The following is a 14,638-nucleotide window of genomic DNA, read 5'->3' as shown; positions in this document are numbered from 1 at the left end:
GTTAAAAAGGCAAGGTCAAGGATCCACTCAGGGTCCTCGAGCAGCGAGGCGTCTTCCCCTTTGGATTGCATGAACTCTTTGATTTCGCCCAAAAGTGCCAAAAAACGCTGCAAAATTTGTCCCCTGCTGAGCCATCGGATTTCTGTGTGTAGCAACAGGTCACCATATTCAGCTGACAGCTCCTCCAATAGCACCTTGAATGTCCTGTGTTGTTTGACTTTGGAGCGGATGCCATTTATGATCTTCACGACAGGAGTCATAACATGATGAAAGCCGGTCACTTTTGCACATAGTGCCTGCTGGTGAATGATGCAGTGGTAATGGATACATTTTGGGAAGTCTGGGTCACCTTTACATTGTACAATGAAGCCTACATGCCGGCCCGTCATGGCGGGAGCACTGTCTGTTGTCACAGACACCAGCTTTTCTAACGGGACCTTTTTCTCCACAAAGAAACTCTTCACCGCGTTGTAGATGTCAATTCCCCTTGTTGTTGTCTTCAGGGGCAGAAGTGTCAGGACTTCTTCTTTTGTGGAGAAATCATCGAACACCATTCGGATAAACATCATCAGCTGTGCTGTCCACGGACTCGTCGCACTGGATGCTAAACCACCTGCACTGAACCAGATCCCGGTCCAGTTGCTCCGTTAAGTTTTCGGCTGTAGCCGACACTCTTCTTACCATCGTACTCGCCCCCAGTTGCACATCAGAGAGAGCGGAGATGGCATCGGGACCATTCTTCTCGTCTTTGAGCACAGTGTTTGCAACTATCATCATTGCTTCTTTCAAGACCTCCCCGTCCGAAAAGGGTTTCTTGTTCTTCATCAAAAAATGTGCAGCTCTAAACGAAGCTTCAGTTGTTTTTTGTGATTTTATCACCGGCCTCGTGAAAAAAGACTGTTGTTTGCCCAAAGCTGCCTTTAAGTCACGCACTTTTTCTTTCCGTAGTGCGCTGCCAGGTGGGTAGTTAGCATGGAAGCTATTGTGACAGTACTGAAGTGTCTCTCCACATTGTGCCGCTTTACCGTCGCAACAGTTGCCCCGCAAATGACACACCCATTTGTCTTTCACTGTCGTAAAAAAGAACTCTTCCTCCCAATCATTGTGGAAGTAGTATGTTTCCTTTCGCTTTTCTGCCATGTTGTCTTTAGTTTGGGGGGTAACAACTACATCTAGCTTCGTAGCTTCCCATCGTAGCTGCGCCCACTTCCTTGTCTCAGCAAAGAGTGAGATGGCCATTTGACATGCGCACAATTTTGAACTTTGACTTCAGACAAGGTCAGAGTTCAGATATACATAAAACATTTTAGTTTTTAAAATGTTATATTAAATATTGTGAGATTACATTAATTACATTAATGCAAGTGTTTTTGATTAAAAAAAAGAACAGCGACTAAATCTTTTTAGATGGAGCTCCATGGTGACTGGTGCTATTTTTAGAACATGCCTCGCGGGCGACTCGCATGGTCCTCGCGGGCGACCAGGTGCCCGCGGGCACCGTGTTGGCTACCTCTGAGCTAGATCATTGCTGGAAAAGTCCTGGACAATGACGTCTAGAAAAGAGTGTGAGTCTTACTATATATCCATTGCCTCCATACTTGTGATATCTCTCCTCAGCTCATCATTGGAAACTTTGGTCTTAGTGTGGACCAGGCTCGCTCTCAGATGGCTCTGTGGGCTATAATGGCTGCACCTCTCATCATGTCCAATGACCTCCGAAACCTGGACAACAGTGCAAGGGCCATCCTGCAAAACAAAGTGGCCATTGCCATAAACCAGGACTCCATGGGAATCCAGGGAAGACGCCTGTTACAGGTCCTCATCATTATTGAGACATACGTTTAGTGACAGTAAACAAACAAGTCTGGGAAATAATACACAATAATACACAAATCTGATCATCAACAGTGAGTCACAGTTAAGCATTGTAAAAAAAGGCTCATATTTGTATTGAGGTGTGTGTGACTGTGTGTGTTGTTGCACAGGAGAAGAACCATATTGAGGTTCACTGGAGGCCTCTGTCTCATTCAGCCAGTGTCCTCGTGTTCCTGAGTCGACGGACAGACATGCCCTACCTCTACCACACCTCTCTGGCTAAACTGGAATACGATGCTGGCAACTATGAGGTTTGTTTACCCGCTATGTCTTACCTTGTGTCTCTTCTTTGTACAGAAATGGTTAGTTGATTAATAGATTAGTTGTCAACATAATCAAACATTGCAGAAATCAATTAATTATTTCAGTTCAGTGGTTGGAAGACTAGAAAAGCACGATACAAGTACGGTCCATTTACCATTCATTAAGAATGTCAAATTATCTGGTTCCAGCTTCTCCAAAGATTTCCTGCTGAATATCTTTGGATACTAGACTGTTGGTCTTTGAAAATTGAGATGGACATTTTTCACTATTTCCTGATATTTTAAACACCAGCCAATGACTGTATTCATTTTAAAGAAGACAAGACAAACTGTTATTATATCTAGCTTTAAAGCAGCACGAGAAACAGACCAGAGTGATAACTAATACATCTAACTTGGAAAACCATATACAGTAAGTTACCATAAACTAGTGCCCATGAATGTAAAACCCAGTGGCAAATTGTGGCCCTGCACATTTGGACTTTAATATGATTACAGTATATTTCTTACGTCAATAGAAAAATAGATTCCCAAATTATCAAAATAATAAAACAAATGTTTATTTCTTACTGACATGTGTCTTGACTGCATAATGGTTGTAGGGAAATTAATGACAAATATATGCATTTCATACTGACTTATGTGCCTGAACACTACAATACATGACATCAAACATGGACACAAAACCTTGGCAAGATCAGTGACTGCTGTCATGTATATATGTACAGTAAAACTCTTCTTTTTGAAGTTATTGTTGTATAAGTATAAGTACTGTATAGTGTTGAGTCCAGAACCTCTCCCTGAACTATGGAAGGCCGCACGTCTCCCGCTGCTGCTATCTTTCGTCAGCAGAGTCCTACCAAAAATCAGCTGGATACGGATTATAATCAAAAAAGTATTTAATAATTAACAAGAAGCTAAGACAGTTAGAAACTGAATTACTCTATCGATAGAATATGTTCCTAGGAGCAGAGATCAAACAAATTCCTCCGCACAGTCCAGCCAAGCTAGTTATCTGTCCGAAGGCTCCGAGTTATCTGATTATTGTTCTGTGGAACAATGTCTCTAAGTCCAAAGTGTCCGTCCTCCTCATTGACCGCTTCCTGTTTCCTCGGTGCTGCCAGCTCTCTGCTTGCTCTGCTTATCACCTCATACGATCATCTTCTGAAAAGCCTCACTCTAAAATCCCTTTCTGGCCCTCATGACTGTTCTTTACAGCGTTTAATACATAGTGACTATACTTTTTAGTTTAATACATTAAATGATTATGCTTTTATGGTTTAACACTTCTATAAGTAAATATACTGTGACAGATAATATCCTCTATAAGTAAACATATTGTAAACATATAATACATTCCAGAAGTAATTTAATATTCACCACTAGGGGTGCCATTAATCATGCCAAGAATGCTTTCACTAACAAGGACCACGCCAATAACAGTATGAGTTTTGAGAGGTTTATTGCATAGTGGAAAGATTGTTAGATTCAAGAAGCGGAAGGGGTCGAGGGATGAAATAGATATAGGGTAGGGGTAGAGGGATGAAGGGGAGTAGGGTAGAGGGATGATGGGATGTGGGGGTAGGGATGAAGGGATGTGGGGTAGGGGTCGAGGTAGAGGGATGAAGGGATGTAGGGTAGAGGGATGAAGGGATGTAGGGTAGAGGGATGAAGGGATATAGGGTAGCGGGATGAAGGGATGTAGGGGTAGAGGGGATGTAGGATAGAGGGATGAAGGGATGTCAGGAAGAAGAAACAAGGAGGGTTTGTAGAAAGGAGGTTAGGCGATCGATGGGGGACCGTTGATGTCCGGCAGCTGGCGGGAACGGGGGGGACTGGAGACTGTAGGGTGGGGGCCGTCTCTTCGGAAGCTCTGGCGGAGCAGAGTCCCCAAAAGATAGCTCCATAAAGACTGATGCCGATGGCAGTTTCTGGAGTCGTTTGGTTTGGAACGAACTTATGAGAGGTACGTGGGGGAAGACCAACAATTGCGTATCTTGGGGGGGTGGTTGGAAATTCCTTGGCTTGAAGCGGTGGAGGCGGCGCCAAGTAAACTCGGGGGGTATTCTGGATCGGGCCAAGATATGGCGAAAGTGATGGTGAGCCCGAGACCGCAACAGGGATCTTGTGGAGAGTTCGGCTGGCTGAAATTTGACCTTAAGTAGTTGGATGGGTTCGTACGGACTCGAGTAAGAGTCTGGTCGGAAACGGTAGAGTGGTTGAGGTGGACCGTATTGGTTGGTCTTGCGGCATTTGAGGTGATAGACGACTGTGTCGAGAGGATGTTTTGTGATGTCTGACGCGGTGGCATGACGGGACGGATGGAGTTCAAGGCGGTGAACTCGGAGCAGCGAAAGAAGCTGGCAAGAACGTGGACTTTAATGCTTTGTCCATGAAGGGAGATGGATGACCTGAGCTGAGGGTGAGGATGCTGCAGGTGAGGAGGTCCGAAGTGAGGGGCAGCCGTTTAGGCGCTATCTTCCGAGTGGATGGCAATGGTCTTAATGGACCATTCATGCCCCAAAAGAATGGCTACTATGACTATGGAATGCGTTTCGTAGATCGCGGGGGAAGGTGTGGGGGATGAGAATTCAAGCGGCTAAGGACCGATTGTCATTGTAGAAGCCGTCGAAGCTGATTGAGGGTGCTGCGTCTGTGAAAAGCTGGATGTCTTCCGGCTTAGTAATGTGTTTGTCGTGGAAGATGCCAAGAAGAACTGGTGTCCGTTTAGCTCGGTTTACGTGCTTCGTCAAGTGTGACGTGGTCATGGAGGTTTGTAACGGCGGTGGGGACTAACGGGATGTGTGGCATTTAGTTTAATCTATTGATTCTATTTATTTGTTTTATCTGGTGGAGGAAAGCCGAGTGTTTAGACCGTGTGCCGGGTTTGAAGAAGGCCATGGTTGAGCGTCTGGGCCTGCAACATAGTAGCTGGTTACGTAATTAAATACTCTTCCGTGCCAGTGGGTGGCAGTAGGTAGCACGATAATGACCGTGGTGATTAAGACGGTAGAATTAAGAGATGCACCGAGGTTGTGGTGACAAGACGTTTGTCCGGATTCAGGTTAGCAATTTTCCGGCTGCTCTTGGACGGACGCATAGCGGAGTAATACACGTCCTTCCGAAGGAAACGAAAAGGTACCAGGAGATGTGGGGATTGCGTGTGGATGACTCGATAATTGGGCGAGGTTCATGTGGTTACCGGTGGTCAACAGCCTGTGTTGTGTTGAATGGAAAGGCAGGAGCGAGGGAAGAGGAAAAGATGATGGGATGAAAGGACGCATGTGCGTGGGTTGGAAATGCAGATTGGGGAAAAGAGGCTGCTGGCAGAGATGTGGAAATGAGGTGCGTTTAAGATGGGATGGCAACGCTAGTGGGGGTAGGGGTGGAGGAAGAGGAGTGGGGGGGTGGCATAGGCAGAAAGTAACAACTGTTGCATTCCTGGCAAGAAAACCAACCCCGAGCTGCTCCCTTAGCTGTGCCATATACCAACCTGTTCTGTTGTTGGAGCGGTCTGTGCAGCTGGGGTAGCCGCTAGAGGTGGGAGGAGTTAGCCGAAGTCGACCGAGATGGGTGGAACCTGGAAGGTAGAAGTAACAGAACATGAAAGGAGGGGAAAAACATTGCGAGGAGAGGTCTCTGGCGCGGGGGAGCTTGGCGGCCAGAGTCAGTATGGCATGGGATGACTTAAGGCAGGACGCAGTCGACTGCCCTTCTCGAAACACATCTAAGTTGAGGCCAACAGCAGACTGGAAGCAGCAGTCTAACTTACACGAAAACACCTTCTCCTGAACGCCGTATATCTGACTCCCGCATGCGGTTTGACAGATATTTAATCGTGGCTCGTCTTGAAGAGGATCGATTCATAGCCTTGGTACCGGTCTCATTACCCTAATAGGGTTCTTATTGGCCGTATTAAAATCAGATTGAACATTCACAATCAGCTGCATCATGACGTCGTCGGCACGCGCCTGACGTGGTGCCGGGAACCCGGAAGTGCTGTGGAGGCTCGGAGCACGAGAGGGGTGTTGTGCTCCAGGTGCTTGAAAAGTTTGGAAAGTTGCGCTTTGCAACGGACTGATGTAAAAGGACTGTTGCGTTGGATGATTGCTTTCTTCGTTTGAGAGACTGTCCACTCGGAGAAGTGGAATATATAGAGACTGTCGGGCTTCGGAATGGCGAAAGAGGGTCACGTGGTTTACCAGTCGTTCGAGCACCTGAAACTCCGGCTGTCGGGAGGCGGCGTGGGTGAAGAATTGAGAGGATTAGGGTCGAAGGATGGGATTCCGAATCGGGATTCTGTTGTCACATGTTGGTGAGCCTGTGAGCCTGTAGCCTCAGCTTCCTGTTGTTAGCTGACAGGAGTGACACCCGGTGTGGTCTCTGCTGCTGTAGCCCGGTTGCTTCAAGGTTCCACGTGTTGTACGTTCACAGATGGTATTCTGCATACCGTGGTTGTGAGTGTGTGTGTATACACATGTATATATGTATGTTTGTATGTATGTATGTATGTATTGTAGTGTCATGGGTTGGCCCTAGGGTGGGGCAGTGCAAAAGAGAGCATAAAACAGGCACAAGCAGACCGTATAAACAAACATAAAGGTTTTATTGGCCCATCACACTGGCAGTTCCTTTAACTCCAAAACTCACACCTCAAACAAAAAAGTCCATGAATAAACCTAAAGCGTCCCGGAGGAGAAAGGGGTTTCTTCCTCCAACAAAGTACTCCCACCCTGCAAAGTCCTGGGTCTCGGTTCCTCCAGGTATGCGTCCTCTCTCCTACTCCGGGCCCAACTCCTCTGCCGTGGTGCTCTCCCCTATATTCCGTTTCCCAGCCCTGCCTCAATTAGGGGCCTTAAGCACCTGCAGCTGGGTGCCTGATGAGGCAGTCTGGGAGCTGTAGTCTCTAGCCCAGCGGCCATTTTGGGTTGTGGGCCCTGATCCTGGGTGAGGATGTAGCACCCCTCCACAACCTGTCCCCTTGTGATGCCACATATCCCTCTCCCCGGGCCTGACATCCTCGGCAGGGTGAATGAGGACCAGAAGGCATCACGGCGTGACAGGGCATCTGCGTTTCCATGGCGCCGTCCTGCCCTGTGAATGACAGAGAAATTAAAAGGCTGGATGCTTAAAAACCACCTAGTTACCCTGCTGTTGGTTTCTTTGTTTTTTGCCATCCATTGCAAAGGTGAATGATTGGTCACCAAAGTGAACCTCCTTCCAAGCAGGTAATATTTGAGGGTTTCCTGGGCCCATTTTAAGGCTAGGCACTCTTTCTCCACTGTGGCATAGTTCTTCTCTCTTGGCAGCAACTTCCGACTCAAATACAGAACGGGGTGTTTCTCACCTTCCTTTATCTGGGCTAGCACAGCGTCCAGGCCCACCTCAGAAGCATCTGCCTGGACCACAAACTCCTTGCTGAAGTCGGGGGCAGTAAGGACTGGTTTCGAACACAAGGCCCTCTTCAGGTCGCCAAATGCTTCTTCTGCCGCCGGGGACCATGTCACCATACGGGAGTGTTTCTTGGTCGTTAGTTCTGTGAGAGGGGCTGCTATCATAGAGAAGACAGGGATGAACCTTCGGTAATAATTGGCAAGGCCCAAAAAAGATCTCACCTGCTTCTTGGTCACCGGTTTTGGCCAGTCTTGGATTGCACAGAGTTTTGCCTCCTGGGGTTTGACAAGGCCCCGCCCGATGGTATACCCCAAGTAGTTGGTCTCCCCGCAAGCCAGCTTACACTTCTTGGGGTTCGCTGTCAAGCCTGCCCGCCGGAGGGAGTCCAGGACCTTCTGCACACGTGGTAAGTGACTTTCCCAGTCTGGGCTCTGAATCACCACATCATCCAAATAGGCAGCTGCATACTCTCGATGGGGTTTCAGTACCTGATCCATCAAGCGCTGGAACGTGGCGGGAGCTCCAAACAGGCCAAAGGGCATCATCCGGTATTGCCAAAGACCTCCCGGGGTGGCAAAGGCTGTCTTCTCCTTTGATTCTGCAGACAAGGGAACCTGCCAATACCCTTTTGTAAGATCCAGGGTTGTTAGGAATCGTGCCTGGCCCAGGTTTTCAATCAGCTCATCGACACGAGGCACGGGGCATGCATCAAATTCAGACACTTCATTTACTTTTCTGAAATCATTACAAAAACGTATAGTTTTGTCCGGCTTGTCTGCCAGGACTATAGAGCTTGACCAGGCACTCTTCGTCTATCAGCTTCTTGCGGGCCTCCGGTACCCGATAAGGCTTTTGGTTTACCGTTTTCCCTGGCTGGGTACGTACTTCATGCCTGGGAGGCATGAAAAGACATCCTGATTACCTTCCACAAGCTCCTTTGCCTGCTGCAGCTGGTGAGGGGCAAGGTCCGGGCCAAACTGCACTTCGTTCCGGGCAGGATCTTTCAACTCTCTGGGGGGAAGACAATGGAACAACGCCTCTCGATCATGCCATTTCTTTAAGAGGTTAATATGGTAGATTTGCTCACCTTTCCTCTTCCCCGGTTGCCGTACTTTATAATTGACTTCCCCAACCTTTTCAATTACTTCATAGGGTACCTGCCAAGTGGCCAAGAACTTACATTCCACGGTGGGGACCAGGACTAGGACTCTGTCTCCAGGGTTGAATTCCGGGGGTTGGGCTGCTCGGTTGTACGCTGCCCTCTGATCCCTCTGAGCCTTCTCCATGTGCTCCTTCACAATGGGGAAACACCGCTGCCATCCTTTCTCACATCACCCCCACATGTTCAATCATGGTACGATGGGGACAGGGTTGCTCCTCCCATGTCTCTTTGGCTATGTCTAGGAGGCCCCGGGGTTTGTGAGAATACAACAGCTCAAAGGGTGAGAAACCAGTGGAAGCCTGAGGAACTTCTCTTACCGCAAACAGCAGGTAGGGTAGCAGCTGGTCCCAGTTTCTTCCGTCTTTGTCGATGGCCTTCCTCAGCATGGCTTTCAGGGTCTTGTTGAACCTCTCCACTAACCCATCCGTCTGGGGGTGGTACACCGAGGTTCTTACCTGTTTCACGTGCAAAAGCACACACAACTCCTTGGTGACTCTGGACATAAAGGGGGTCCCTTGGTCGGTAAGAATCTCCTTTGGAATCCCTACCCGGCTGCTGAAGAGGAACAGTTCCTTTTGAAGAGGAACAGTTGCTATTTGGTTGGCATTTGCCTTTTTTAAGGGGACGGCTTCCGGATAACGGGTGGCGTAGTCTACTATGACCAAGATGTACTGGTGTCCTCGGGCACTCTTGGGCAGTGGACCCACAATATCCATGCCCACCCGTTCAAAGGGGGTTTCTATGATGGGTAAAGGGATAAGGGGGTTCCGGTAGGTTGGTTTTGGTGCGGTTATCTGGCAATCTGGGCAGCTGCGGCAGTAGTTCTCTACCTCCTTGTGGACTCCTGGCCAAAGAAATCTCTGTAACACCCTCTCTTTAGTTTTCTCTACCCCCAAGTGAGCTCCCAGCAAGTGTGTGTGGGCTAACTGCAGAACGGTGGGGCGGTGAGGTCGGGGCACCAGTAGTTTCTCAACAATTAGGTCCTTACTTCTTGTTACCTGATACACAAGGCCATTTTTCACTGAAAAATGAGGGTAGGAAGGAGTCAACCGGGTTCCCACCAACGTTCCCTCTAGGACCTGGACATTTCTTAAGGCATTTCCCAGGGTTGGGTCCTGTAACTGCGCTGTTCCATACTGTCCTTTAAGGGGCGGCAGGTCCGGAGGGCCATCCTCACTCGGCCCAGGTGGTGGCTCGGTGTCGTCCGATTCAGCTCCACTCGAGGCGTCTGCCGAGGCTTGGGCTGACCCGGGGGTGTAAAGGCAGGGATTGACAACGCTAACCCATGATTTATTTATTTCAGAATTGTGCGACTTACGTTTCCGGGGCTCTCGACTGAGCTTCTTTAGTGCTTCCCTCCACAGCATCCGGAAGGCCGGGCAGTCCCTCCCAATCAGGATGGGGACCAGAAGGGACTGGATCACACCCACCTCAACATTAAAGGTGCCCTTAGTTGTGGTGAGTTTCACTACGGTGGTTGGGTACTCATGGGTGTCTCCGTGGACACAAACCACCGGGACGAGGGGGCCTTGAGCCGGGAAAGATGCCTCCAAGACGGCCTCCTGGATCAGGGTCCTGGCACTTCCAGAGTCGAGCAGGGCTTCTACATCGCGCTGATTCACTTTTACGGGGCACGTGGGTCACCGGTCCCTACTTTCCCCCAGCAGGGCAGCAAAGTGGGCCTGTAGTCCACTGGCGGACTCTGCTGTGGACATGGGCTCGTCTAGCCGTTCACACTGCCACTAGATGTGGCCCCATTGGCCACAGCGATAGCACTGGCGGGCCGCCGGGTTCTGAACCACCCGGGGCTGCCCAGGTTGACTACTGCCTCTGAAGGGTGGGTTAGAGGGAGAGTTGGCCGGGGTAAGCCCACTTTGGCGAGGCACACGTGGCCAGACAGGGAGGGAAGCCACGGGGTCTTTACGGGGTGGACCGAGCATTTCGGAGGCCGCCTGGTACGCTCCATCGCTTCTACCAACTCTGTGGCCGTCGTTAACTTTTGGTGGCTGATTACCCATTTGGCCTCATAAGGCAGCCCCTGTAGATACCGGTCCATAACCAGGGTCTCTATAATGTCTGCGGGGCTGTGTTTGTCCGGTTCTAGCCACCTTTTCGTCACTCTTATCAACTCATGCATTTGGGACCGGGGCGTCTCTCCACTTCGGAAAGACCAGTTATGAAAACATTGGGCCATGCTAAATTTAGTGAGCCCCTGGCGACTCAAGATCTCTCTCTTCAACTGGTCATAGTCATGCGCAATATCGGCCTCTACATCTTGAAACGCTTTAAATGCCTCACCGGATAGGAAAGGTGCCAGAAGCCCAACCCACTGTCTCCTTGGCCACTCTTCTCGAGCTGCAGTAGCTTCAAAGGCATGGAGGTAGGCTTCCACATCGTCTGTCACCCCTAGTTTAGGGATGAAGTCAGCTGCCCTGGGTCTCAATGTTGGCACCTGCTGGAGCTCCTGCTCCTTCAGGTCATTAGCCCTTACTTGCTGTTGCAACAGGGCACCGCTGATTTCTTGCTGGGCCCTCTGGCTCTCCAACAGCATCTGCATCAGTGGCTCCATTTGGGATGGGTGGCCTGGTGGTTGCAGTCCTGCAAAAAGTTGGGTCAAGTCCTCCAAATCTTCACTCTCAATCATCAGCACTTCGGCCCCACTGCCTACATTCTCCACCACCTGTAGTGTCACGGGTTGACCCTAGGGTGGGGCAGTGCAAAAGAGAGCCTAAAACAGGCACAGGCAGTATGTATGTATGTATGTATGTATGTATATATATATATATATATATATATATATATATATATATATATATATATATATATATATATATATATATATATATATATATATATATTCATATATATATATATATATATATTCAAGAAGCCTAGTAGTAGTAACGTCTCTGTGTATTCAACAACTGTCAAATCAAATATAGAAAGTACACATCAATTATTATTCTGTTTTCAAATTTAACTGGATGAATTAAAAATACATAGAAATACATAAATAAATGTCCTCTCATTTCAAGGAAAATAAAATACACAAAAAAATAACTTTAAAGAAAGTGCTTGATTTTAGAAAAATTTATGAAAATAAAAGAGTGGCTGGAGTTAACTTTCTTCTTCTCTTTTGTTAAATAATTTCACATCATAAAGGTCTCAGTCAACTTTATAATAAACAATCTCTACACATCTCAACATCTTGCCCTTGGTTCAGATTAGTGTTTGGTGTAAAGATCTATATTTGGTCTCGTAGTGGCGTTTCACATTGGCGCTTTCAATAATGGCCACGGCATCTGAACATATGAGACAGAGTGGTTTTATAGCGCCAGCAGGAAGAATGAACAAATAAGAGTCTGTACATTCTTTGTTAAAAGCTCTGTTTTCGAGGTCCACTCTTCTTTTTAAAACACGCCATGTGAAACTGCTTCTCTGACTGCTCTCTCTCTCGCCCCGTCTCTCCCGTGTCTGTGTGTAAATCTCACTCAACTCACAATGCCTTTCAGAATACACATATTCGATTGGCTGAGTAGCGTCACGTGAGATATTTACAAAGCATGCAATTGGTCGGTGTGTTTCCTGCACTGCTGAACGAGTGCCATAAAGGCGAGTCTGGGTTGGCCAGCGTCCGGGGTGGTCCGCCTATTAGTGACCCTTGTGATAGAGCAGCGGTCCCCAAACTTTTTCGGCCACGCACCCCCTTCTACATCCCGACCGGGTTCACGCACCCCCAACCCCCCCCCCCCCCCCACACACACCTTAAAAAAAAAAAGCAACAGAGCCGCATAAAAATCGGACGAATGAGAGAACAGTTTGCTCGCGCGTGGCGTTTGTTTACAAGATAAAAAACACAAAAACTCTTCCTGCACCGTGCCTTCGAAAAGGTAACGGACGTAACGTTACGAAGGTAACGGACGATTGGCCAGATTGGCCACATCTGTAGGCTCGTCTACTTGCAGAGAGTAAAACTCACTCTTCTTCACGCGACCGATTAATGTAGCCAGGATGTCTTCGGACAAAGCATCGATGCGCGCGACAGTGTTGTTGGACACCGGGATCACGTCCAACTTTTTCGCTTCTCTCTCTCCAATCATACATTCCACCATCTCTTTAACATTTTTCCATTAACATTTCTCTGTCTTCGGCAGAAATGCGCTCATCCACGCACGGGAACAACACCGAGTTGTAATATATACCTCCATAACACCCCGCCACTCTCGGCTCATACCTCCCCAGCAACGAGGCACATCACCCGGTCACAATACCTCCAGAATGTCCCCCGGGTGAAATCCGGGACTTGGTTTTATGGTTCCGAGTGGCGGGCGCTCACTCGTTGGCGCTGGGACGTGAGGTCTCCAGCCGCCCCCGCCGTGAGGCACCCGATCGTCAGGTCTTCAGCCCTCGGAACAGGCCGCGGGTCAATAACTTGTGGGTGGCGGGGCAGAGGCGAGGCAGATCACAGAAACATAATAAAGACTAGAGTATGGCAAAGATATGTTGATGAGAAACGTATTTGTACATACGTCAAACACAAACGTAATCAGGCAGAAAATACGTTCGTGGTAAAACGTAATTGAGAATGCATTTTAGTTTTGGGGGAATGTAATTTTTAGGAGACAGGACTGCACCGCCATTACATTTTTCCTCTCACGCACCCCCTAGAGGCAGCTCGCGCACCCCCAGGGGTGCGCGCACCCCACTTTGGGAATCCCTGTGATAGAGGATCTGTGAGGGTTTTAAGTTTTATTTCATGCATTCAGTGTCTGTGAGATGGGGTTTGAGGAATGTGCAGGAGTGGGGGTGGTGTGAAAGTGGCAGGGAGAGGTGTGAAGTTTAGGACAATGGGGCATAGGTCCAGGTGGGGCTTGTTGGACTTCAGCCAATCAGTGAGCTGATCGATGAGCTGAGGAATGCAACTTTGAGGGGACAAAGGGTTTGAAGCGCTGGGGGATTTCAGATCTTCTGCTGGCCACCGAGGAGGCAGACCAGCCTTCTGGGTGGCTCGGATTGGATCTCACATTTGATTTTATATATAGGTTTGTTTTGTTAATAATTGTGTGATTCGGTTTGTAACTGTATCTGTTTTTATGCTTCTTGGATAATAAACCCATTTGATTTTTACTTTAACCTGCTGTTGTGTTTTGGAGGCGATTGAGACAGCATGGCTGCAAGGGGGGGGGGGGGGGGGAGATTTCTCCCTGTGTCCAGATGTTGTGGCCTAACAGATCCTCCTCTGTTGCTCTCCCACAGGTTTCTTCCTTTTTCTCCCCATTAAAGTTTTTTTTTGGGAGAGTTTTTCCTGTACCGATGTGAGGGTCCCGGGACAGAGGATGTCGCATGTGTACAGATTGTAAAGCCCTCTGAATTGAATTGAATTGAATTATAGTTTTGAATTTGTCTTTTTTACTCCAAGCTGCTCTAACAGTGACATTCCCCACCAGTCATAATAAAGTACTCTTTATAAATAGTTAAAAATTGATTTGGTGAAATTTGGCTAAAATCATCATCAAATGTGAATGACCTTGTCTTTTTCAGTCTTTGATATGTTGTTCTCTTGCTTTTAGGCCTATGATGTGTTTACTGGCTCAACAGTGACGGGGTTGAACGCCACCACAGAGTTGACATTCTCCATAAATCCCTCCGGGGTTGTCATGTGGTATGTCTACCCAGAACAACAGTCCAAACAGACGGAAATGCTCCACGACCTGCACAATAAAGCCTCACAATTTGCATTCCACAAAGCTAAACCTGGTCATCTTACTGTGTTATGAAGGAACTGTTGTGGAGAAAAAAATGCTACGCCATGTCAGCTCTATTTTGACTTATTGTTGAACAGATGTTCTTTTGATGTGACCAAACAACTTTTGATAATTCTGTGTTGTCTTTATACTTGTTTATAGGGGTCTTTTCCTTCAATTAAAAAAACCCCATTTACTAA

General features: G+C 48.0%; 1 protein-coding gene across 2 annotated transcripts in view; it reads left to right on the top strand.

The window, feature by feature from the left end:
* The window catches only part of LOC306781616 (alpha-N-acetylgalactosaminidase-like), a 35,358-nt gene extending 20,720 nt beyond the window's left edge, over nucleotides 1-14,638 (top strand). For both annotated transcript variants that reach the window (XM_079274548.1, XM_079274547.1), the window contains 3 exons: nucleotides 1,618-1,815; nucleotides 1,986-2,126; nucleotides 14,265-14,638. In XM_079274548.1, the coding sequence (XP_079130674.1) occupies nucleotides 1,618-1,815; nucleotides 1,986-2,126; nucleotides 14,265-14,471 (546 nt within the window). In that variant the 3' untranslated portion in view covers nucleotides 14,472-14,638. The remainder of the gene's footprint in view (nucleotides 1-1,617; nucleotides 1,816-1,985; nucleotides 2,127-14,264) is intronic.

The sequence above is a fragment of the Melanostigma gelatinosum genome, assembly GCF_949748355.1.
Source record: "Melanostigma gelatinosum genome assembly, chromosome: 9".
NCBI classification, from domain to species: Eukaryota; Metazoa; Chordata; class Actinopteri; order Perciformes; family Zoarcidae; genus Melanostigma; species Melanostigma gelatinosum.
The sequence above is the reverse complement of the archived record's forward strand: the minus strand, read 5'-3'. Positions and strand labels throughout refer to the sequence as shown.